The following is a 25,728-nucleotide window of genomic DNA, read 5'->3' on the forward strand; positions in this document are numbered from 1 at the left end:
AATCAGATATTCCTGATATACATGTGTGAATAACCATAAAATCTCGAAATGCGATATTCTTTGAAAACGTATTCCCAAATAAAAAGGGAAACGTTGAAAGTGATAACAACGGAAGTTCAAACAAAAATGACGTTACCGAACTTAGCTGTTATAAAAGGACTATTGACGATCAAAGTGAAGAGCCACGTCGTAGCAAACGGGCCAGAGTTGAGAAATCGTTCGGGCCAGATTTCATGACTTTCATGTCAGAAATGGAACCAAGAACATTAAGTGAAGCTCTCTCTAGACCTGATGCTCCAATGTGGAAAGAAGCTGTCAATAGTGAAATTGAGTCTATCATGAATAATCATACTTGGAAATTAGTAGACCTTCCTTCTGGTAATAAACCATTAGGTTGTAAGTGGATACTAAAACGTAAGTATAAAGCTGATGGATCAATTGACAAGTATAAGGCCAGACTTGTAGCCAAGGGGTACAAGCAAGAGGAAGGCCTTAATTACTTCGATACATACTCACCGGTGACAAGGATTACGTCCATACGAGTGCTAATAGCCATTGCAGCACTGTATGACCTTGAAATACATCAAATGGATGTTAAGACTGCATTCTTAAATGGTGAGTTGGAAGAAGAAATTTATATGGAGCAACCCGAAGGGTTTATGACTCCTGGAAATGAGAAAAAGGTGTGTCGACTTGTTAAGTCGTTGTACGGACTTAAGCAAGCGCCTAAACAATGACACGAAAAATTTGACAAAGTAATGTTGTCAAACGAATTCAGAATAAATGAATGTGACAAATGCATTTATGTCAAAAACACACCTGAAGGCTATGTAATTGTCTGTCTATACGTAGACGACATGCTAATAATGGGCAGTAATCATGATGTAATCATGACTACAAAGAAAATGTTGACCAGAAATTTTGATATGAAAGATATGGGTCAAGCAGATGTTATATTGGGAATTAAAATTCTCAGGACATCAGAAGGGATAGTTTTAACACAATCCCATTATGTAGAATCTGTATTGAAAAAATTCAATGCGTACGATCTCTCTACAGTGAAAACACCTATGGATCTAAGTCAACACTTAGCGAAAAACCATGGTGAGACCATATCGCAGTTGGAATATTCTCGGATAATAGGCAGTTTGATGTATCTCACAAACTGCACACGTCCAGATATTGCCTGTACGGTCAACAAACTGAGTCGTTTACGAGTAATCCAAACGACACCCATTGGAAAGCATTGATGCGAGTTCTCAGATATTTGAAATATACTATGAACTATGGATTACATTATGGAAAATATCCCGCTGTGTTGGAAGGATATTGTGATGCTAATTGAATATCAGATACAAAAGACTCCAAATCCACTAGTGGATATGTATTCATGATCGGTGGGGAGCAGTATCTTGGAAATCCACTAAGCAGACTTGCATTGCTCGGTCAACTATGGAATCCGAGTTTATAGCACTAGACAAAGCAGCTGAGGAAGCTGAATGGCTGCGGAATTTCTTGGAAGATATTCCTAGCTGGGTGAAACCTGTGTCTGCCGTACTAATCCACTGTGATAGTCAATCGGCGATTGGAAGAGCACAGAGTAATATGTATAATGGGAAGTCACGACATATACGTCGTAGACATAATACCATTAGGCAGTTGATCTCGAATGGAGTGATTGCAATCGACTATGTTAAGTCCAAAGATAATTTGGCAGATCCTCTAACGAAGGGGTTGAGTCGAGATCAAGTATACTGCTCATCAAGAGGAATGAGATTAAAAAATCTACAACTAAAAATGACTGTAGCGGTAACCCAACCTTGTTGACTGGAGATCCCAAGATCTTGGTTCAATGGGACAACGAAGTTACAGAAGTTGTGGTCCAGCACATTAAATAGTTTATCTCTATCCCAATCCTAGGATGAATTTGTGCTGTCCTACCTCATGTAGTGAGGTTAAGCTTATGCTTTTAGTGACTTCTATACCTGATAAGGTGGAGTATGGTAGGATACTCTTGATAGAAGTGTCACCTATGTGAGTGTGAAGACAGGCCGCTTCAATGAAACACTCATGAATCCAAGATGGTATCCATGGCCGAAACGGAACCAACCATGAGAACCTAAAGTAGGTGAGATAGATCTCTGTGTGGGTGTTATTGTCTAAGTATACAGCAGTTCAAGACATCACGTTCACTGCGCAGCCTAGTATACTCGATAGCATTTCACTACGGAAGGTTCAAAGCCACAAGCTACCTCTCCCGATGCAGTGACTTATCGATTGGACTCTTGAAAAATGTCAGCATGCATACACGCATTGCATTAATTTCCATTCATGTGGGGGATTGTTGGATATTGGGGCCTTAAATGGACCAAAACGATTTAGAGGAAGGAAGCCATCAATTGTTGAAAGTCGTAATTGACTTCAAAATTGAAATCTACGATTCGCGTAGATAGATTTAGACTATTAATTTGCTCAAAACCGATTAAGGGTGAATGAGAAATTAATGTTTAAAGTCAACCCAAAATAACATTTGTTATTCATTAATAAAGTGCATAGGAGAATAGTCCCACATCGGAAATTCTCGATGTGTATTCTCTACTTATTAATGAAGATGTGTTAATGGAGTTAACACAAATAAATAAAAGGACAGGTGACCCCTTAGCCCAGGGCGAGCAGGTGCTCGCACCTGTGAGCCCGCCACCCGCCACCCGCCACGTGCGCACGTGCGCAATGAGCGCAATGGGCGCTTTGTAGGCGCACTTTGCACTGCATCCTCGTGGGCAAAGGGAGATGACTGGACAGTTGACTTAGGGAATGGATGACTACCGTTGATCAACGTTGATCAAATAGATATGATGGATCGCTTGTGATGCGATCTAGAGCATTGGATCGCAAAGAGTAACGATCTGACGGCCTGGGATGAGGCTTGATCTGAAGCATCGAATCAATGGATCCAGATCCGATGGCTGATGACAATAGGCGGGATCTGAGGGTCACAACTCCTCAGATCTGATGGATGAGATTGAAGTGGGCTTGGTGAAGGGTTACAACCCTTCAGAATAGATGATCTAGATCGATCCAGCCCAAGGAACACATCCACTCACCCAAAGGACACTCAACCTCTTCGTTCAGTATAAATAGAACCCTCCAGATGATGGAATACTCACTCAATCTTCTCTTCTCTTCCTCAAGCATTCATCTCATCTTGTGCATTCAAGAGTCCAAGAAGTCTACTAAAAGGTTCGCTGGTCTCGGAAGTCGGAGTGCTACGATTCTGGGAACGAATTGCAATAATCCGTTAAGCACTGTAGCGGAGCAATATCGTTTACGGAGATAGTGTCGAACACTAGTCTCGACGATCAGTTTGCATACTCCAGAAGCTACCCGGAGACAACAATCTCTATGTCCATCAGCCGTTTTTGGCCCAAATTGTCTCAAATCGATTGATGAACTTAGAGACCTCGGAATAATATAAAATTAGGTCTCTATGTGTTTGTCTAGTTCTATTGATTATATAAATGCTCTCAAATATCAATTTGACATAATATGTTGAGCACAATGTTCGTTTCAACACGAATCAATTTTTTTTAAAAAATATTACAGTTCATGATGGATTTTTTTAAATCAATTTGACTGAGTTTTTTTTTCTAGTTGAATTGATTTTCAAAAAATCTATTTTGGGAAAAATTGTTTGATGGACAAACGTATCTGATTGATATGAAATTAGTTTCTATGTTTTCGTCTAGTTTTCATGATTATATACATGCTCTCAAATATCAATTTGACCCAATATATTGAGAGCAATGCTTTTTTGAACATAAATTAGTTTTTTGAACTCAAAATCATTGCTCTCAATATGTCGGGTCAAATTGATGTTTGAGGGTATGAATATAATTAATATAACTAGATAAATACATAAGAACTGGTTTCATATAATTTTGATATCTCTAGGTTCTGAAATCGGTTGATCAGTAGATTTTGATTAAAATCGGCTGATGAAAAAAAATGATTCGACTGATAAAAAAATTGATTCAACTAGGAACAATAACAGGGGTAAAATCGGTACAGCATACATGATTTTATTATTTTCAAACTAACCTACGTGATTTAGTAATTTCACAAACTTACCTACTAGGTTCAATAAAAAATTGTTATTTTTAAGAATGATTTTTATACTTATATCTATACTCATTTTATAATATTATGATTCTCATTCTTCTGATCCCTAGAAAAAAAAAACCAAATGCCATCTAATTCATACAACTAGGGAAAAGATTATTGATCAATTTTTTCCATTCAAAATAAATTTAACCAGTAAACATTTAAAATTACAGAGTCAAATGAATTTCAGCCAATAAATAAATTAAAATTAAATTAATTAGTTGATAGTTTTTAATTATTTTATTATTTTACTGTTTAAAGTTAGATTTATCAATAAATTTTAATTTTTTTATTAATCAAAATTAGGTTTAACATGATAAGAAAATTGAATTAACTTACCGTGGAAGAGGTCGCCACTTGGAAACCAGTGATTAGTTATAAGTATTTAGCTCATCTGATTAATTTAGAAGGTGATTAATTCGATTCTATAAAACAAAATTTATCGGTCACAAGTTAAAATAAGAAGACATAGATAAAATTTCCCTGATGTAATATATATGTCCTAACTGAGATGTAAATTCTTGTGGTAAAAAGGTGATTCGTTCGTCTCCAATATTTCCATCAACCTGTCCCTAGATCAACATGGAGGAGATAAATTAGGGTGACTATTAGTCATTAGTACAAATGGCCAAGACATGAGAAACATTATACTTGATCACATATATTTTAATGATCGCATCGTCCAAAGGGACAACTGAGATGTAAACTCTTGTGCCAAAAAGGCGATTCGCTCGCCCCTAATATCCCTGTCAATTTATTTTTAGGTCAACACGAAAGAGATAAATAACAAAGGACTACTAATCATTAATACAAACAGTTAACACATGGAAAAAGTAAACTCTGGTTGCATAGGATATTCGTCTAACCCATATTTATCTCTTCTAATTAAAATAACAATATAAAATATATGGGCACTATGATTTGGACGGCTTTTTGTCAACTTATTAGGGGTGCACAACAAGTGGATCATCTGGCAATAGGGATTCTCTGATCCGTAAATTATGGATCATGGGATGATCCACTATATGAAGATTCTTGATTTGAATGGATCTCAGCAAAGTCGAGGTAAATACCTCTTTTATGTGTTAGTCACTATTCCAAAAGCTAGTAGCCGTCCATAATTTATTTCCTCCGTATTGATCTTGAGACGAATTAACAGGAATATTGAAGACGAACATATTTATTTTTTTATCATAATTGATTTGAATGGATCATCTTTAAATAGGATCTATTCAAATAAAGACTCCAAAAAAAAAAAAAAAAAATTGAATTATTCTTTAATCCGTAATTTGCCTCGATCAAAACTTACGCTGCGACGTGGACAGCGTGTCACCGACGCTCGGGCTGGCACGGATACGGAGATGGACGGAGATCATCGTGTGTATATAGATAGACAACATAGGGAAACTTGGTCGGCCACATCTCCTTTCTCCCTCTCGCCTTTCTGTCCTCTCCGATTTGCTCGCAAAAAGCATCGGATCTTCGATTGATGTCGCCATAGTGGATCGCTTTTTGAAAAACTCCCCCCCCCCCCAAGCTTATCGACGCGACGGATTCCCTTCTTTGCATTCGACTTGCTGTTCCTCGTTGCTCATTTTCCTGTTCGAAGTCCGTGTCGATTCTCAAGGCATCGGGAAGACGACATGAGTAGGTAGTACTTTTGTTTTTTTCTTGCAATTTTTGATCAGACTTCAACCAATAAAGCAAATGTGAATCATCCGTGATTTGGAATTATTTGCAGTCTTCAACTGGTCGAATCTTGGTCCGATTTACTCTTCGTGCCGTTCTCTGTTGACCGTCTGTCGAAGAGACGTCAGAGGTGACGAAAACCGCTAGCAAGAGGCGTCACAGGATTTCACTCCTTTATAAAAAAAATCAAAGTTTTCGCCTTTACCCCAGCCCGTGCCCGCCCGTCGATTTCCTCGAGGGACCTAATCTATGAGGTGATCGCTGCCGCCCCCGCGAGCACACGATCATCAGCTTCTGTCCAAAAATTCTTTATGATCGCCACGTGTTTGTTTTGTTATCAGTCAAGAAAAAGCATTTACTTTGAAGTTTTTCCTCGACGTTTTTAATCATCAGCGCATGCGAATTTGTATTTGGCATCTCTTACTATTATTCCTTTGTACATTTCCTTCAGACTCAGTTGCTGCTGGGAAAGGTAGAGCTTCTTCCTACTTGGTAGTGTTTCTTAGTATCCATGACAAGGACTGGGTAGTCTTTCTTTATGCTGGGATGAGCATTAGATTTACTCCCTTGGCTGGTAGCCGCTTGCTATAGTTGCAACATTCATTTGCTGTCAGTGTTTCTAGATGCTTCTTTTGAGTTATTTAAATGATTCCGATTTCACAAGACCCTCATTTGTACTCCATAGAAACTCCCTGTAAGTGAGGGAGTTGATTCAAGGAGCAACAAGAGCAGCACGTACTATGGATGCTCTCGCAGGTAAAGCACCAAAGGAACGTTCTTGATTCAATCTTTATTTGTTTAATTATACTCAACTAACTGAGGGTCGTGTTTTATGTATGCAAAATAGGATCGGCCTTAGATGCTTGGATGAATTTCTGTGGAGATTCCTCCTGTGTCGATCAAGGGACTTTTGGTTCTTGTGGTTTTAGCCAACTATTTTACTCTTCTACATGCACCAACCATATCCTTGTCAGCTCCATAAATGTGGTCCTAATTATTGCATTCTTGCTCAAATTTGTTTGCAAGGTGTCAAGCAGATCTGTCAGTGTTCATCTGTATTTTAGTTTGCCTTCATTATTACGAAACATCTCTGCTGTGTTCAGTTCTTTGTTGGGAATGGTCTATTTATTACTTGGATTGTGGATGCTGGCCTCTAATCTGAGGATAGGCACGGGCATCCATCCTCCACATCAGTGGTTTGTCTTGTTAGCTCAAGGCTTTTGTTTGGTACTCATTACTCTTACCCTCAGCATCAGGCACATACAAGTTGGCTTTACATTCATTAGGATCTGGTTGGTGGGTGCAGCCTGCTCTATTGGATTTGTGTGCTTTTCTTCTATTTTAGAGGTCCTGGTAGATAACGAGGTGTCTTTTTTAGGTTACGTTGATCTTTCATCCTTGGTAGCAACTGTTCTGCTGCTGTTTTGTGTGTTCAAGGGGTCCAATCAGCCAGACAGTTACACATCATTTAACGGAACTCTTTATGAGCCCTTGAAAAATGAAACAAACGCAAGTGTAGAAAATTCAGATGCAGAAGTGACTCCCTTTGCATATGCTGGGTTCTTTAGTAAAATGTCATTCTGGTGGTTGAACCCCTTGATGAAGAAGGGTTACCAGAAACCTCTTGAAGAAAATGATATTCCTAAGCTCGGACAGGTCGATCAAGCTGGCTATTGTTATTCATTATTCTTGGAGAAGCTAAATAGTCAAAAAGATAGATATGGTACAGTTTCACCTTCAATTTTATGGACTATAGTTTCTTGCTATAGGAAGGAAATCATATTATCTGGGCTTTTTGCATTGCTTAAGATCTTGACACTATCTTCTGGTCCAGTGCTCTTAAATGCCTTCATAAAGGTGTCATTAGGAAATAAGGCTTTTAAGCATGAAGATTATGTTCTAGCCTTTGGATTGTTCTGTGCAAAATGCTTGGAGTCATTGTCTCAAAGACAGTGGTACTTTCGCACTAGAAGGTTAGGACTACAAGTGCGATCTTTACTATCAGCAGCTATTTACCAGAAGCAACTGAAGCTCTCAAATGCAGCTAAGTTAGTTCATTCTTCAGGGGAGATAATGAACTATGTTACCGTGGATGCCTACAGGATAGGTGAATTTCCATATTGGTTTCATCAAACATGGACTACAACATTCCAACTTTTCATTGCTTTAATGATTCTCTATAATTCTGTGGGTCTTGCAACAATTTCAGCAATGATTGTGATAGTCCTTACTGTTGCTTGTAATGCACCCTTGGCAAAACTGCAGCACAAGTTTCAGACAAAGCTAATGGAAGCTCAGGATATCAGGCTCAAGGCTGTATCAGAGGCCTTGGTGAATGTGAAGGTGCTGAAGCTGTATGCTTGGGAAACACATTTCAAGAAAATAATTGAAGGTTTGAGAGAAACTGAATTGAAGTGGCTGTCAGCATTTCAATTTCGCAGAGCATACAATAGCTTCCTGTTTTGGTCATCCCCTGTTCTAGTGTCAGCTGCTACTTTCACTACATGCTATTTCCTTCACATTCCTCTCAATCCTAGCAATGTTTTCACCTTCGTAGCAACATTGCGTCTAGTCCAAGACCCAGTGAGACTAATACCAGAAGTCATTGGTACTGTAATTCAAGCAAATGTTGCCTTTGCACGGATAGTCAACTTTTTGCATGCACCTGAGATAAATATTAAACATATTAGAAAACATACTCACTTGAATGCCGACTGCCCAGTTGTGATTCAGGGTGGCAGCTTTTCTTGGGAAGAGAGCACATTGAAGCCAACACTGAGAAATTTAAACCTGGTTGTTAAAGCTAAAGAGAAAGTAGCAATCTGTGGTGAAGTTGGTTCGGGAAAATCAAGTCTCTTAGCTGCTATCTTGGGAGAGATTCCTAAGACAGAAGGAAAGGTATGCTATTCAACAGTTTCTCAACCAACTAATAAGAACAAATTTGGTAGTTTTGTTTACAGATAAAGGTTGCTCTTTGCTAGAAATATAACCCTTGTTTTGTCTCATCACTGATGTCTCCTTTCTCTATTCTAATTCTATCCAAGAAATGTTAGAAGAAATATCATGTTGTCTAAGCTGGGTATTGTTACTGTATATTGTGAATATGGATATATCTGTTGTCTATAAAGTTATGACTGCATCTGGCTTAACATTTAACTTACCTTATCCTGATGGAAAGATTTTGGCATATTGTTCATCTTATCCTATTCTTGTACATACAATTGCGTACACCTTTAGTATATAGTTAGAGAACATCAGAACCTTAAAAACCTAATAGTTTTATTTCATGAGATCCTAGAAATTACCGGGCTTCATCATTATTGCTGTTTATCCTTCAAAATCCAATACTAATTTTGGTTATTTTTGGGTGTTCATGTTCCATTACTTGTTCTACAATGTTCTCTTTTTTCATCTTGGGACAACAGATACAAGTTTCTGGAAAAGTTGCCTATGTTGCTCAAACTGCATGGATACAAACAGGGAGTATACAAGATAACATTCTGTTTGGCTTAAACATGGATAAGCAAAGATATCAGGAGACACTAGAAAAGTGTTCTTTGATGAAGGATATCAATATGTTACCATTAGGCGATCTTACTGAAATAGGAGAAAGAGGAGTAAATCTCAGTGGTGGCCAGAAACAACGCATTCAACTTGCTCGTGCACTTTATCAAGATGCTGACATATATCTGCTGGATGATCCTTTTAGTGCTGTTGATGCTCATACTGCTAGTAGCCTATTTAATGTAATATCTTATTTAGCTTTTTGTTAATTTCTTTTCCTTTTATTTCACTTACTGATTTTAGAGGGTTTTTTTTTTTTTGAAGGAATACGTTATGGTTGGTCTAGCAGAGAAGACAGTCATTTTAGTGACTCATCAAGTTGATTTCCTTCTGGTTTTTGATTCAATTATGGTTAGTCTCGAATCCCATCCATAAAGTTCTTCAATCATGTCAGATTTTGTATTTTACGACATCTTGAAACAATTTTTTTGAACATTTTGAACAACGTGGGTGGATATGAATATCCACAACATTATAGGCTTTTTAGTCCTGCCACATTATAGTACCAATTTGTTTGGACTTTCAGTTTAAGTGATCGAAATTTTACGGTTTTAAGCAAGTTAAACCATTTGATATTGTTCAAAGCAAAACCTAAAATCTCGTGTCCTGAGAACCACAAGTTAGACCTTTATATAGAAAAGAAGATATAGAACAAAAGTCAAAAATACCCCTATACATATTCTAACACTCCCCCTCAAGCTGGAGAATATAGATCATATGCACCAAGCTTGTTACACATGCAGTCAATTCGGGGACCTCTAAGTGACTTAGTGAATATTTCTGCTAGCTGATCATATGAGCTGACAAAACTAGTAGATATTTCTCCAGATATGACTTTCTCTCTGACAAAGTAACAGTCAACTTCAATATGCTTTGTCCTCTCATGGAAGGCTGATTTGAGGCAATATGCATAGTGGCCTGGTTGTTATATATGAGTGACATTGGTGTAACCTCTCCAAACCTTAGTTCCTGAAGCAATTGTTTTAACCATGTAAGTTCTTGACTGGCTATAGCCATAGCTCAATATTCTGCCTTTGCATTGGATCTTACCACAACATTCTGCTTTTTGCTTTTCCAAGAAACAAGATTACCTCCGACAAATATACAAAAACCTGAAGTAGATCTTCTATCAGAGGGAGATCCAGCCCAATCTGCATTAGAATACCTCACAATTTGAGTATGTCCTTTGTCTTTATATAGAAGACCCTTTCCTGGTGCACCCCTGATATATTGAATAATGTGAGTCACGACATCCCAATGTTCTTTGGACGAAGAGTTGAGAAACTGATTTACTACACTTACTGCAAATTAGATATCCGGACGAGTGACAGTAAGGTAGCTTAATTTCCCTACTAATCGCCTGTACTATTCAGGATTTGAAAGAAGCTTCCCTTGATTTGGCAGGACCTTGACATTAGGATCCATGGGATTGTCGACTGTCTTTGAATTTAACATTCCTGTTTCTTCCAGAATATCCATTGCATACTTCCTTTGGGATATAATGATCCCATCTTTAGACCGTGTCACTTCTATCCCTAGGAAATATTTGAGTTTATCGAGATCCTTTATCTGGAAATGTTTGAAAAGATGTTGTTTTACTTGCGAAATCCCAAGATGATCATTACTTGTGATGACAATATCATCAACAAAAACCACTACATAGATGCAACCAGTAGATGAGTGGCGATAAAAGACAGAATGATCAGCCTCGCTTCGAGTCATGCAAAACTGTTGAATTACGGTACTAAATCTACTGAACCATGCTCTGGGTGACTGCTTGAGACCATATAAAGATTTCCGTAAGCGACATACAAGACCAGAAGACTCCCCTGAGTAGCAAAACACGGAGGTTGCTCCATGTAGACATCCTCGAGCAGGTCACCATGTAAGAATGCATTTTTGATGTCTAATTGATGAAGGAGCCAATGGCGAATTGCAACAATAGACAAGAAAAGACGCACAGAAGACATCTTGACAACAGGAGAAAAAGTGTCTCCATAATCCAATCCAAATACCTGATTATAACCTTTAGTGACGAGACGAGCCTTAAGCCGATCAACCGTGCTGTCCACACCAACTTTCACTGTAAACGCCCAACGACAACCAACCACTGATTTTCCAGGAGGTAGAGGAACGAGGTCTCAAGTCCCACTGCTCTGTAAGGTACTCATTTCATCAAGCATGGCTTGTTTCCATCCTGGATGGGCAAAGGCATCACCTGCAGTCTTTGGGAGAGAAACACACGACAAGGAAGACAGACAATAATAATAGGATAGAGAAAGACGATGATAGCTCAAAGAAACATAGTGAGGAGAAGGATTATGAGTGGAACGCATACCCTTTTGAAGTGCAATAGGAACATCAGAGTCAGGAGATGGGACCGGAGGAAACGACGAGGGACTTGGCTCCAAAGATGTGCCCACGGCAGTGTCAGTGTTGGTCGGCGGCAAGGCAGAACGAGGACGACGTTGATAAACCTGCAAAGGAGGAGACGAGGCTGTAGATGATAGTGCAAAGGAGGAGACAAGGCTGTAGATGATAGAGGCGCCTCCGAAGGACAAAAGATAATTACTGGTGTAGGTGGAGAGGGAGAAACCTCGACCTGTGAAGCGGAAGGACCGAAAAAAGGAACCGAGTCAAAGAATGTGACATGAGATGAAGTACCGACGAAGAGTCGGGGAATAACACTTGTACCCTTTCTGAGACCGTGGGTACCCAAGGAAGACACACTTATGAGACCGGGGAGAGAGTTTGTCAACTCTGGGATCAAGAGCATGAGCAAAACATATAGAACCAAACACCCGAGGTGATAAAGGATGAAGAGACTGATGTGGATAAAGGACCTGATGAGGTATTTTACCCTGGAGAGTGGATGAAGGCATGCGATTGATGAGATAACAGGCAGTAAGTACGGCATCACCCCAAAACTGATGAGGGGCATGAGAATGAAGAAGAGTCTGAGTGGTCTCAAGGAGATGACGATTCTTTCGTTCTGTAACCCCATTCTGTTGAGGGGTATGAGGGCAAGACGTGCGATGCAACACACCATGAGATGTCAAGAAAGTACGAAACTGAGTAAATAAATATTCGCGTGCATTATCACTTTGCAAAGTTCGAAGGGAAGTACCAAATTGAGTTTTTATTTCAAGGAAAAAGGATTCAAAGATAGAAAATAATTCTAAACGATCCTTCATAAGATATATCCATGTACAACGGGAAAAATCGTCTATAAAAGTAACAAAATACTTTGACCCCATTTTAGAAGAAACACGACTCGGACCCCAAACATCAGAATGAACGAAAGCAAAAGGAGACATAGCCCAACTCTCAATGCGAGGAGAAAAAGAACTACGAATATGCTTACCTAATTGACACGACTCACAAGATAAAGACTCTAAGTGAGAAAGACTAGGATGTAACTGTTTCAACTTATTAAGACCTGGATGTCCCAACTGAGCATGAATAAATAGTGGAGATGACGTTGCCGAACCAATAAAAGAGGGTTGTTGAAGCCGATATAGGCCATGAGATTCACATCCGAAGCCAATCATCCTCCCCGTACTCCAGTCCTATAAGGAAATAGACGTGTTAGTAAAAGAAATGACACAATCAAGAGAACGAGTGAGTTGACTTATCGATAATAAATTAAAAGAAGCTCCAGGAACATAAAGAACATTATGAATGAAAAGAGATGAAGAAGGATGAACAATGCCAATACCCTGGGATTGAGTTTGAGAATCATTGGCCATGGTGACCATTGGTAAATTACTAGAAGTAGTGAGAGGGAAAATAGGGATTTATTACCAGTGATATGATCGGTGGCCCCAGAATCAAGAACCCAAGAACCCGAAGAACGAGATATGCCAGCAAAGGAAGTATCAACATGTGCAATGGTAGCAGTGGAAGCAGAAGTCTGACGATTCTCAAACCATTTCAGAAAGTCAGTCTAGGAAGGTGTTGGAGTCGAATCAGGTGTTAACTGTGAAGTGGAAGTTGAAGAAACAATAGAACTCTGAATGATCTGAGCAGCACGAGGAGGACGACCATGTAGACTCCAGCACTTATTAATCGTGTGTCCCGGTCGGTGGCAATGATCACACCAAGGACGTCCTTTGCCACCCTTGCGAGGTGAAGGTCCTTTGTGTCGAGAGACCAAAGCTGACGAGTCGACAGAAACGGAAGAAGGCATTGTCAAAACTTTGGCCGGGACACGGAGAAGAGTCGCCCAGGTATTGTCCATGGTAGCTTCTCCATGGTAGCTTCTGTGGGGCTGCCCAGGATCTGATCATGGACATGAGAATAATCTGTGGGCAGACCATATAAAGCCAGAGACATAAAAAAATTTCTTCCGATTTTCAAGCTCTTCAACAGGATTGGCCGCAGGTGGAAGTAGTTCATTGAAGTCACAAAGAAGGCTAGAGACTGAACCCAAATAAGGTGACATTGAATCCTTAATCTGATGGGCGCTGAGGATGGTCATGAGATCTTCACAAACTTGATAGAGTCGCCAAGAGGTGTTTGTAAAGAGTTGTTGAGCCTGTGTCCAAACAGCTTTGTAGGTTTTATGAGTACGGAAGACATTCCTAAGAAATGGATGGATGGTGGCTCGGATAACGCAACACGACTGAGCGTCAACCTTTTTCCACAAAGGACGATCAACTACTTGAACATCTTCTTCAGTTTGAGTGAGATGTGTCTCATAACCCTGTCCAACAAGCCAAAGTTCAATGTGAGATGCCCAAGAGATATAATTTTTACCATCCAACTGCTCGGAAGAGAGGGGTGCAGTGATATGGTTGGTAAAGATTGAGGTATCTGGCTTTGGCGCGCTAGATGTAGCCATGAATAGAACTGTGAATCGGACTGCTGGAATAGATGAACTGAGCTTGCTTCTGCCAGAAGAGATTTCCTAGCAACCAACCACAGAAGGAGGGGCTGCAGTCGCCGGCTTGTTGGCTGCTGGTGACAGGGCAGAGGCGAAGCTCTGTGCAACAGCGTCGAACTAAAGCTAGGGCAAAAGAAAACAACAACAGCAAAGGCTTGCTCCGTGCGGCCTCCGGTGGCGGCGGCGCGACCCAGGATTAGGGCAGAGGAAGAAAAGAAACGAGTGGAGACCTTACTGGTGGTAGCCTCGTCCCCCCTCGCACTGAAGAAGTCGACAGCCCGTCGCCTCTGGAGAACTCGCGGAAGAGAGAAAAGCCGACGAGGAGTTCGACGGGTTCCCGACGAGGAGAAAGGCCGACGAGGCTCGAGCCCAACGAGGAGTTAGACGGGTTTCCGTCGTCGCGGCCAGCAGACGTGGTGAAGCTCAGGTACAACCGACTGCGTGCTCAGGCGGGGCGAGCGCAAACCCTCCTGGATGACGCGGCGGCGATGCAGGGGGAACGGATGGGGCAGAGAGGAAAGAAATTAGGGTTTTAACCTTGCTCTGATACCATGTTCAAAGCAAAACCTAAAATCTCATGTCCTGAGAACCACGAGTTAGGCCTTTATATAGAAAAGAAGATATAGAACAAAAGTCAAAAATACCCCTATACATATTCTAATAGATATGTTTGCTAAATTGTGAAAAGAATGCCTCTTAGCTGACTATTATTCATGTCACAGTTAATGTCAGATGGTGAAGTTCTTAGTTCTGCATCTTACGATGAGCTACTGACTTCTTGCAAAGAATTTGAAGACCTTGTTATTGCACACAGAGACACAATTGGCCCTAGAAAGCTTGAGAGAGTTGCGTTCCAGACACAAAGCAAGACATCTGTGAGAGAGATTAACAGTTCACATAATGAAAAGAAAAATGAAATGGAAAAACCTTCTGAAGTACATCAACTAATAAAGAGAGAAGAGAAAGAAAGAGGTGACACTGGTCTGAAGCCTTACATACAGTATCTCAACCAGAACAAGGGATACCTGTATGTCTCACTAGCAGGTCTTTGTCACTTGATATTTGTAGTTGGACAGGTTTCACAGAATTCATGGATGGCTGCTAGTGTTCAGAACTCTCAGATCAGCACGTTGCATTTGATTACTGTGTACTTGGCAATTGGGTTTGGTACTGTTGTCTTCTTGCTCGGCAGATCTGTGTTTGTGGTGACTCTTGGTCTCCAGTCTTCAAGGTCTTTGTTCTTGCTGTTATTAAACTCTCTTTTCCGTGCACCCATGTCTTTTTTTGATTCCACCCCGCTTGGAAGGATACTAAGCCGGGTAAGAGTGCTTAAATCTACCAGAGTTTCCAGTTAATAATAGATTTTTCAATATGAAAAGCTTGTGCCTTATCCATTTTATCTCTCTCAGGTCTCCTCTGACTTAAGTATTGTTGACCTTGATGTTCCGTTTGCCTTTTTCTTTAGCATGAGTGCTACAATGAATTGTTTCAGCAATCTTGGGGTTCTTGCTGCTGTTACATGGCCAGTTCTTTTTATCTCCCTACCAATGATCTACCTTACAATTCGGTTGCAGGTAATTTTTAGAATATTGCATAAGTTCTTTGATTCAGTTTTCTATTAGACTAGATAACCATGAATACATTGTATGTTGGATTTGTAGAGATACTACTTAGCTTCTGCAAAGGAGTTGATGCGCATAAATGGCACTACAAAATCGCTTGTGGCAAATCATCTCTCTGAGTCCTTAACTGGATCCACAACAATCAGGGCTTTTAGTGAGGAAGATCGGTTCTTTTCCAAAAGCTTGGAACTTATCGACAAAAATGCTAGTCCTTTCTTCCATAATTTTGCAGCAAGTGAGTGGTTAATTCAACGTTTAGAAACAATGAGTGCTGTTGTTGTTTCTTCATCAGCACTCATCATGGCTTTGCTTCCTCCAGGAACTTTTAGCCCTGGTAAGCAGTTAAAGGCAAAATAATTTCTTATGATGGCTTCTTTGACTGATTATATTATGTGTTTTGGAATCATGTAAAATTTACTTATCAATGAAATAAAACTACACATTGATTTTTAAGTGAAACTTTTAGGTTTGAGTAAAGAATGAAGGGCACATCCACCAATAAGGCCCCTATTATTAAGGAACACCGAAACAAGTTCTCACAATTTGTCCTGAATTAGAGAACTTGCCTATTATCTTGATAGGCTTTAATCATAATCACCTGGCTCAAAATGCTAAGGCAAATTTGTAGTAGTAAACTCATATAGGTCTTATAAATCCTCCTAGTTAGCTAACAACTTCTAATGTCGGAGGACTAAATTGGGATGTTTCAATCTCCCACTCAAGGCTTGACACTTTTTTTTTTCTAAGCCCAATCTTTCCTTTCCTGTTAGTGACATGTGAGATCTAGTGACAACTACCCCCTCACATAAACAACAATCTTTCTAGTGGGATAATCTCGCCATGCCTAGGAGTAGGTTGTTTTGACATCATTTGTAACAACTTAATTTAAATGATCACCTTTCAATTTGATTACCCCCAAGACATTGACCAAAAATACTTGAGCCAAGTTAATATAGTATACTCATCTAAGCCTTATAGACTTTATAATTAGTTCACAACTTGTGATGTGAAAATGAGTTTTGTCACGCTCTGGGGCTTTGGTGAGATGATAAGTGGTGGGACCGGCTCCCTGGGCAACAAGGTCTCGAAACTCACCCAGAGCACATTACACCTAAGGAGTTCGAATTACTTGTGACGCTGGGTCACCCGCTAGGACCCAGCTGTACTTCTTGATTTACCCTAATGGCCGGTGGAAAATTTCCGTGAGGCTAGACTAGTCACCTCCAGGATTAGTCAGATCGTAAGAGGTGGATACATGGATTCCCAAAAAAAAAAGAGTTTTGTCATAGTTTTCTCAAATTGAAAGCTCTGATCTTGATTAAGTTCAATATCTTTTTATCTGTTGGAATTTGAGAGCAAATGGCAACTTCGCATCATTAAAAAAAAAACAGTCTGGTGCACGAAGTTCCCGCCAATACAGGATCTCAGGAAGGGTCTATTGTACGCAACCTTACCCTTACCCTACTTTGCAAGAGATTATTTTCAATATTCAAACCCGTGACCTCCAGGTCACACAGTAACAACTTTACCATTGCTTCATAGATAACCTAAAATTATTAAGATAGATCATTTGAGGACCTCTATTAGTGTTGTTTTGACTTTTGCACACAATTTTGTTTTTGGTGTCTCTTCACTAGCACCCTACAGATAGTATATGAGAGTATTGAGCACCATTAGGTGAAATCATCCTTGGGTATGCTAACATCTGAAATGCACAGCAAACACTATGATGGAAGTTATAGCTACTTAGTTTCGTATCAGCATGACCAAGAGATCAAATGAGCCAACACCACGTGATTTGTATGGTTCTATTTTCTTCAAAAGATGACTTTGGAGGTTGAAATATTCAGTAATTAGTAAGAAGTATGCTAGCCCAACTGTGAAGGGACTGTTATCACTGTTTGAATGGCAGGGGTTGCACGATGTTTAAGTTAAGTGTCTAGCTTTTCCAATTTCTAGATATTCATGCATCTACATCAATAAATATTTAAGGTACTCAAGAAAGATGCATATTTTCGAATGCTTCATCATAGCTCTCGTCGTGAATTTGTTTTGAAATGCGGAGGTAGAAGTGTGTTCTTGAGTATGTGGTTAAACTATCTATCCACACTGTTAGACAAACTTGAAGTTTTTCAAATATAACTATGTTGTTGCTACGCTTTAGTTTGGAGTTCCCAATTTTTTTTTTTATCTTACATAATTAAGCAATATAGATGTAAAAGCATGTTTGGGAGTATAAAATTGAAATACTTTGATCCACACTGCTAAAGTGCCAAGAAAAACTTTCAACAATAAATGTGGTAACATGCTTCAATTTGTCTAAAACTTGGACATGTCTCATTTAACTATATTGTTGTGTTTAATTCAGCATTTTCCTCACAGGATTTATTGGAATGGCTCTGTCTTATGGCCTTTCTTTGAATGTTTCACTGGTTTTCTCTATTCAAAACCAGTGCATTCTTGCAAATAATATCATCTCTGTAGAAAGGCTGGATCAATACATGCATATAACTAGCGAGGCCGCTGAAACTGTTGAAGATAATAAGCCACCAGTTGATTGGCCTGTTATTGGTAGAGTGGAAATTTACGATTTGAAGGTAAATATGCAAATTTCATATTTTTCTCAATTACTTTCCCGTTGGCATGAACTCGATAAGAGTATTTGCTACAAATTTTCTATAACAGATAAGGTACAGGAAGGAGGCACCACTTGTATTATGTGGAATTAGTTGTACATTTGAAGGGGGAAAGAAGATTGGGATTGTTGGAAGGACTGGAAGTGGGAAGACAACTCTCATAGGTGCATTGTTTCGTCTGGTTGAGCCTGAAGGAGGAAAAATCACCATTGACGATATTGATATTACCACAATTGGGTTGCATGATCTGAGGTCTTGCCTTGGAATCATCCCTCAGGATCCAACCCTTTTTCATGGTTCTGTCCGTTATAATTTGGATCCTTTAGGACAATACACAGATCAACATATCTGGGAGGTAAAGTTGTTGATATTGTCATCTAGATATTAGCTAAATTACATTTTAACTCCTTGAACTACACACTCGTGGCACTTTTAGATTTAAGCAATTATCAATTATATTATGTGGAATTTATTGTGAACTTAAACAAGTATCTACGATGAAGATCCTAAGTTAAAGTAGATTTCAATATTCAAGGTTTGTACTAGTTGAACATTTCGACCATTATCCATATTATTAACTGTATCTCAGCATGAGAATTCCTGTTGATAGATTAGAAATAATATCATTACTTAAAATATGTTGAATAACACCACCTTCATTAAACAAGCAACAAGCAAGAACCTTTTTCGAATTCTCTTATGGTTAGTTTAGTGAATTTAAAAGTTTCACTGAGAAAGGAGACTATTATATTTCATAGGCCGTGCAAAGATAATATCTTCTATGGAAGCCTCTGTCTTTCTGTGTATATGTTTATACCATGAACTTTTTTCAAACACCATTTAGTCTGGTTGCAATTATAAATAAAATAACCCGTTAGAGATTTTTTTGTTGGTTAGTAATTGTTCGTACCATACTAGGCCTAGCTTGTGAAATCTCACTATCTAACATTCCTTTTTGATATAAGAAAAGCTTTATAGCTAGTTTTGGTGAATTTCAGTGCTTGTAAGTTTCAGCATAATCTTTGTCTTGGTGTTGTTTAGTAATTGTTCATACAATTCTGGGAATAGCTTATGAAGTCTCACCATCAACCATTCCATATCGATATAATAAAGGTCTTGTTTATAAGTTACAGCTAGTTTTGGTGGATTTCAGTGCTTGTGACTCGTTTCATTGCAACAGAAACCATCCATATTGAGAAAGACTTTGCAAAGGCAATATCCTCTATAGAACCCTTGATCTCGTTGCATATATGTTAATTTCAACACTATTTTACTTTGTTGCAATCATAAATGGAATCAGTATCATAGATCAAAAGATCTGGGAGATAAAGTTTTTGATATATATCGCTAATATATAATGACTAAATTACATTGTAACTCCTTAAACCGCACATTCATGGCATGTTTCTATTACATTAATTATCTACTATCATGTGCAAGTTACTGAGAACTGCTAATGATAGGTAACCGGAGATAACACTTAAGGACATCACATTTATCAAACAATCCACCAATCAACCAAGAACCCATGTTAAATAGTCTTTTAGTTATTTTGATGAACATCAGTGCTTGTACGTTTCATTGCAAAAGATACTATTGTATTGACAAAGACTATCATTGTTGTTGTCATCGTCATCGTCATCATCAACCTATGTTAGTTATTGATAATGCATCTTAATCCTCGATATTGCTGTTCCACAAGCAAGTTTACTCATCCAGTCCATCTTTGCAATTTTAAAGGTCCTTGACAAATGCCAGCTACGAGAAGTTGTTCAAGAGAAAGAAGGCGGCTTGGATTCACTAGGCAAGATTGTGCGACATTGTTTTTGTTCGATGATTGTGCGGCATCCAGTCCATCTTTACTATCATGATGTTTCCGTTTTTTGTATCATTGTGTGACATTGTTTTTGTTCGATGATTTTACTTGCACGAAACTTTTTGCAGTTGTTGAAGATGGATTGAACTGGAGCATGGGGCAAAGACAATTATTTTGCTTGGGACGTGCACTTTTGAGGAGAAGTCGGATTCTAGTGCTTGATGAAGCAACAGCGTCAATCGACAATGCAACCGATGCCATTCTCCAAAAGACAATAAGGACTGAGTTTGCAGATTGCACAGTTATAACAGTTGCTCATCGGATCCCGACCGTCATGGACTGCGACATGGTACTCGCTATTAGTGATGGTGAGTTATTTTTGCAGAAAATGTTCAAGTCCATTGACACGTTTGAAAGTTCTCCACTAATCAACCTTCTATTTCTCCCTCTCAGGAAATTTGGTAGAGTTTGATGAGCCGATGAAGTTGATGAAGACTGAGGCATCTTTGTTCGGGAAGCTTGTTAAGGAGTATTGGACGCAAGCCTCGGATGCAAGTATCTAGCCGTCGGATTATACCACTGAATCTGTTCATACCACAACTTTGTTTGTCATGCTGGCTCAGTTCGACAGGGCATGTCAAGGGAGATGAAGATGGAAATCAAACAAATTGCTTTTGCTTGCGATCAGTTTACCAATCTACTTGGAGTTCCAAAACGTACGCTTCATAAAATCCATATTATTGTGTGTTCAATTTTATGTGGCAATTTAGTACCAATTCGGTTAATGCCCGTGGTGTATGCTCTTTGGTGTACAAATACTCTTTGTCACAACGGTAAAATTTCTAAGCTTTGTGATTTTTGAGTTGCAAAAAGTGTTTCTTGTAATGTAAGATAAAATTATGTATAATAGATTTGATTCGAACTTATTATTAATGGTGTATTGAAGTGTCTTTTTTTCAATAATTGACCAAAGGATACACTTAAAGTAGTGAACTTTTAAAAAGACACACTTAATTTTTATATTTTTCAAAGGACACATTTGTTTTCTATTTTACCCCTCTTGCTAACCATTGTTGTGTTGCATTTTAAAAAATATTATTGTGATATTGGATTTCAAAGAATATCACTATGATAATACATTTTAAAAATTAATACTATAATGTTAATTTTTAAAATACACATGTTGATTTTTAAAATACAATATCATATAGTACTAATTTTAAGATTTATATAATATTAAAATGGTATTATTCTTTAAAAATCAACGCCATAATCATATATGTTTGTTTAAAATTTAACACCGCAGGACCATAGTGATTATCAAAAGAAATTTAATGCCTCTTTACGACAATTATCAATGCTCTTAGTTGGAAGAACATTAGAATGCTTTTTCTATATATAATAAATATGGCAAGTATAATTTCTTCTTGGTAGATAATTTTTAATTTTCTTGTCAAAATAGTTTTTTTTTTTTTTGGCTGAATTGTAAATGAAGCAGCGGAGAGATCAAGAAGTGACGTCGAGCCTGGGTTCGAAGCAGAAACCGGTGAAGAACTGGAGCGTGAAGCGCTTGGTGAAAGGGCACCTTGTCGACCACTTCCACACCTTCAGCCTCATGTCGAACATGAGCAGAGCCGGCGACCCGAAGCACTGGACGAAGACGAGGTCGCCGGCGCCGCAGCTGGTGAAGAGCTCGTCGAATTCGCCGAACCCTTGGAAGAACCTGCGCGGCATTCGACCCACTTCTCGCCATTCTTTCTCCTCGAGCTCCCAAATCGCGACGCCCCTGATGATCCCCGACCGGTCGCGCCTGCCGATCCCGCCTACCATGACCAATTTCTCGGACAGGTTCATCAATCGAGCGCAGGTGAGAGGGCACGGCGCGGGTATCGTCTCTTGCATTAGAGACGACGGAGGATGGGGCGGCGCGGCGAGGTCGAACATCACTAAGTGGGGGCGCTGCTCCGCGTCGGGGTGGATCAAGTAGTAGAGGACGCCGTCGCAGATGACGGCCTCATCGCCGCCCCTCCACCCGACGAGGCTTCGGGCAAATGAGGTGCCCCACGACTGCGCCTCTGATTCGTAGACGTGGATCGAGATGTTCCGTCGGTGGGAGTCTCCTGGCGCCTGCGTGCACTTGGCGACGGCCACCGTGTAGCCGCGCGTGCCCCGGTCGAATGACACGGCGAGCGCGTTGTAGTCGGGGGAACGCCCGCCCGGCAGTCGAGGAAGCCGCTTCCAGACGCGCGTGACGGGGTTGCCGACCAGCAAGCGGCTCCCGTCGTCGCGGTCCATGGCGCAGACCAAACCGCGGGAGGAGGAGATGTGCCAGTTGCTCTTCTCGAAGCAGGAGAAGCCGAAGCCGCGCCACTGGCGGAGGCAGGGGTCGTAGACATGGCCCGATAAGGCGGCGGCGGCGTCGTCGTCGTCGCAGAGGAACATGAAGTACCAGGGCTTCTGCAGCGGCATCGTCGCCCACGACGGCCGCGGGGAGTGCGCCACCTTGTACCACCGCTTGCAAACGAAGCCCGATTCGACGATGCTGGCGATGGGCAACAAGGATAGCACCTTCTCCAGGAGCTCGTCGGGGAGAATGGCGTCCAGCGACACCAATGTGCCCTCCTCCTCCTTGTCGCCACCGTCGTCGTCGACGTAGGCGACGGAACAACTCTCCTCCATCAAGAAGATAAGCTCGTAAACAAATACCCGAAAGAGGAAAAAAACAAAACCCCTAAAATTCAGATGCCGGGACGAATTGACAAAAGAAAAGGGAAGATTGCCGGACCAATTAACCAACCAAAGAAGAAGGAAGAAACAAGTACAGAAAAAACAGAAAAATCCCAAATTTCTGCTACAAATCTCCGACTTTCTCATTCAAAGATGAGACAAAGCTGCGAAAGGCATTCGCATCATCACACCGTCGGAATACCAACAACGAGCCTTCGGGTTCACCAAACCCTCGCAGAAAACCAATCCCGCGTCATCGTAGAAACAGCCTAACATAAGCCAACAAGAACAAAACCTAAAAGCCGCGAGGATCTTCCCGATAAAGGAGGCGGCGACCAAATGAACATTCTCCGATCGATCGAGGCCAAGCCTTGCGCGAGCGAGGAAACGCACCAAGAACAGCGGCTATGCTGGCTCCTAGAGGGCCACAGGCGAGGGGTGGACCGGATTAAGGAGAGGTGAGGTGATATATAGACGCAGAAATGATCGTGAAAGACCGGTCTACCCCTACCCTCCAAGCTCATGTGCCAAATTATCAGTTTAATGCGGAAACGGTTATCACAAAAATAAATATATATTTTTTTTCTAAAATTCTTATGATTTTTTTTAAAAAAAATCCTTTTTATATTTTTCTAAATTTTGTATTTTTTTTAAATAGTACTCAGCTCTGGCCCTTAATAACCTTTGGAAGCAACTCTAAAATCTGGAATTATAAACTCTGAATGTTTATTATATCAAAATAATTTTTTATCAGCTTATTAAAATCATTTTAAAATAATTATATAAACAAAACAATAATATATTAAGTATTACAGGTATAGGACTAGTTTTAACTACTCTAATAATATTGAAAATAAAAAAATAACATTGGTGCAGCTACACTATAATAACTTTATAATAAAGAGTATTTTAAAATAAAACATATGGCGGATGTCCATTTTTTTTTTAAAAAAAAAAATCTTCCTTTTGATTATTTATATAATTTAGGAAGCCTTTTTATAATTAACTCTAGAGAAAATAATAAAGACTTTAACTAATACTAGCTCCTAAAAATTCTAGACAGTAAAGATAATTCTAAGTTGAAGTATTGTTTTGTTTCGAATTATATAATTGTAGAGCATGCATGCAGCAGTGCCTGCAGTGGTGCCTACTGAAGTCTCTCAGTATTCTCAATCTTAAATATTTTCATTGGAAACAAATATTACGGACGAGGAGATTTAAAATAATCAATATTTAAAAGTAAAATTTGGGATATATTAAAGTGAGATATTTGATAGATGAACTCTGTAAATATATAATTTGTGTGATATTTAATTATGAGATATTTGATTGTAAAATTTAAAATATTTAAGTAGTGAGATGTTTAATTGAAGATTATAAATGTTTAGGAGAAATATTTGACTCAGCGATCTACCATCACATCTTGTGACTTTCTCTAATTATATTCAGTTAGTTCATAGATTAGATTTAGCTCATTGCATTATCTCTCATGACTTAGCCACTTTATTGCTCTTCTTTTCCGGGCTATGTGTTCTCATTGCATCAGGTAGGAAATTAGGTTAAGAACAAAATTGAAGGTTCACAAAGCGGCATGCACGCAAAATCAAGACTTGTTGCTTGTCCATGAAGCTGAGCCTAGAGACTACGGCTGTTGCTGTTGCTGTTGCTAATATACATAGTGATGGGATATCTTGTGGATCGTTCCTTACGGAACGGTCCGCGATAAGTGGTTCGAGGTACTTAGAAATAATTTAATCATCTTGATTCTTTTTTATTTTTATTTTTAAAATTTTTAGTCGATGTGTCTCAATTCTTCTTTTATATTATTTTTTCTATTTTCTAAAAATAAAAATTATTTAAATTTTAAACTGAAATATTTTATTTATATATTAGTATCTAAAATTTTTTATTTTAAATATTATAATCCAAAAAAAAACATAAATCTAGAGGTAAAATTTTAATTTTTAAATTTTAAAATCTTAAATCCTAAATATATATAATACATTCTACGACATTTAAAATTTTTAATTTTAAATATTATAATATAAGAGAAGCATGAATTAAAAGAAAAATTTTATTGACTCAAATTCATTATAATATAATTTCTAAATTCTAAAATTTTAAATCTTTAATACATATAATATACCTGAACATAAAAAAAATATATATAAAAAAATCAAGTCCAGACATCCCGAATTTAGTTCAAACGAATCCGCAAGATAAGATCCCAGTCTATCAAAAACTATATATATAATTTAGATTCCGAAGTCTTCTGTCCAATTAACTCTAGACCCGACCCCGGGCCGGGTCTGGCCCGGACCCGGCCCGGGCCCGTAACCGGGTCAACGGGCCAGTTGCCCGTTGACCCGGTTCGCCGGGTCGAACCGGAACTGGCCCGGCAAGTTGCCGGGCCGGTTCTGGTTCATTGGATGTAACAACGGCGAAACGCCGGTTAACCGGCGAACCGCCGGTTAACCGGCGGGTTGAACCGGCGGTTAACCGCGGTTCGTAGTCATTGGGAGGGTTTTTAGGTATTTTTTTCAACGGTTAGGATCATTTGACCGTTTTTGATCAATGGCTATGATTTAGTGTCCGTTACTATCAAAACTCTATAAATAGAGAGCTTAT

The 25,728-nt window shown here is 39.3% G+C and overlaps 2 protein-coding genes across 4 annotated transcripts; one reads left to right on the forward strand and one right to left on the reverse strand.

Moving 5' to 3' along the window:
* The first annotated feature begins 5,490 nt into the window (after positions 1-5,490).
* Positions 5,491-21,306, forward strand: LOC122040831 (ABC transporter C family member 10-like). Of its 3 annotated transcripts, none has more exons than XM_042600279.1 (13): positions 5,493-5,812; positions 5,903-6,606; positions 6,698-8,748; positions 9,276-9,596; positions 9,679-9,765; positions 15,022-15,618; positions 15,709-15,873; positions 15,961-16,255; positions 18,304-18,518; positions 18,607-18,912; positions 20,298-20,361; positions 20,502-20,741; positions 20,827-21,306. In XM_042600279.1, the coding sequence occupies exons 2-13, from the start codon at positions 6,591-6,593 to the stop codon at positions 20,934-20,936; spliced, it is 4,467 nt and encodes a 1,488-aa protein (XP_042456213.1). In that variant the 5' UTR covers positions 5,493-5,812; positions 5,903-6,590; the 3' UTR covers positions 20,937-21,306. The 3 variants fall into 3 exon arrangements, with proteins under 3 accessions (XP_042456215.1, XP_042456213.1, XP_042456214.1); XM_042600280.1 differs by having other exon boundaries at positions 5,493-5,808; XM_042600281.1 differs by lacking the exon at positions 20,827-21,306 and having other exon boundaries at positions 5,491-5,812; positions 20,298-20,396; positions 20,502-20,651.
* Positions 21,307-21,717: 411 nt separating this feature from the next.
* Positions 21,718-23,584, reverse strand: LOC122040832 (F-box/kelch-repeat protein At3g61590-like). Its single transcript, XM_042600282.1, has one exon. It carries the CDS (start codon positions 23,245-23,247, stop codon positions 21,880-21,882), a length of 1,368 nt encoding a protein of 455 aa, XP_042456216.1. The 5' UTR covers positions 23,248-23,584; the 3' UTR covers positions 21,718-21,879.
* Positions 23,585-25,728: the final 2,144 nt, after the last annotated feature.

Source organism: Zingiber officinale, chromosome 2A (genome assembly GCF_018446385.1).
Source record: "Zingiber officinale cultivar Zhangliang chromosome 2A, Zo_v1.1, whole genome shotgun sequence".
Taxonomy (NCBI): Eukaryota; Viridiplantae; Streptophyta; class Magnoliopsida; order Zingiberales; family Zingiberaceae; genus Zingiber; species Zingiber officinale.

Excerpts from the sequence above, each read along its gene's own strand:
- LOC122040831 (XM_042600279.1), top strand. Across the intron at positions 15,619-15,708 it reads TTGGAAGGATACTAAGCCGG|GTCTCCTCTGACTTAAGTAT; the intron begins GTAAGAGTGCTT and ends TATCTCTCTCAG. Across the intron at positions 20,742-20,826 it reads GGTACTCGCTATTAGTGATG|GAAATTTGGTAGAGTTTGAT; the intron begins GTGAGTTATTTT and ends TCTCCCTCTCAG.
- LOC122040832 (XM_042600282.1), bottom strand. The coding sequence starts at position 23,247 with ATGAGAAAGTCGGAGATTTGTAGCAGAAATTTGGGATTTTTCTGTTTT.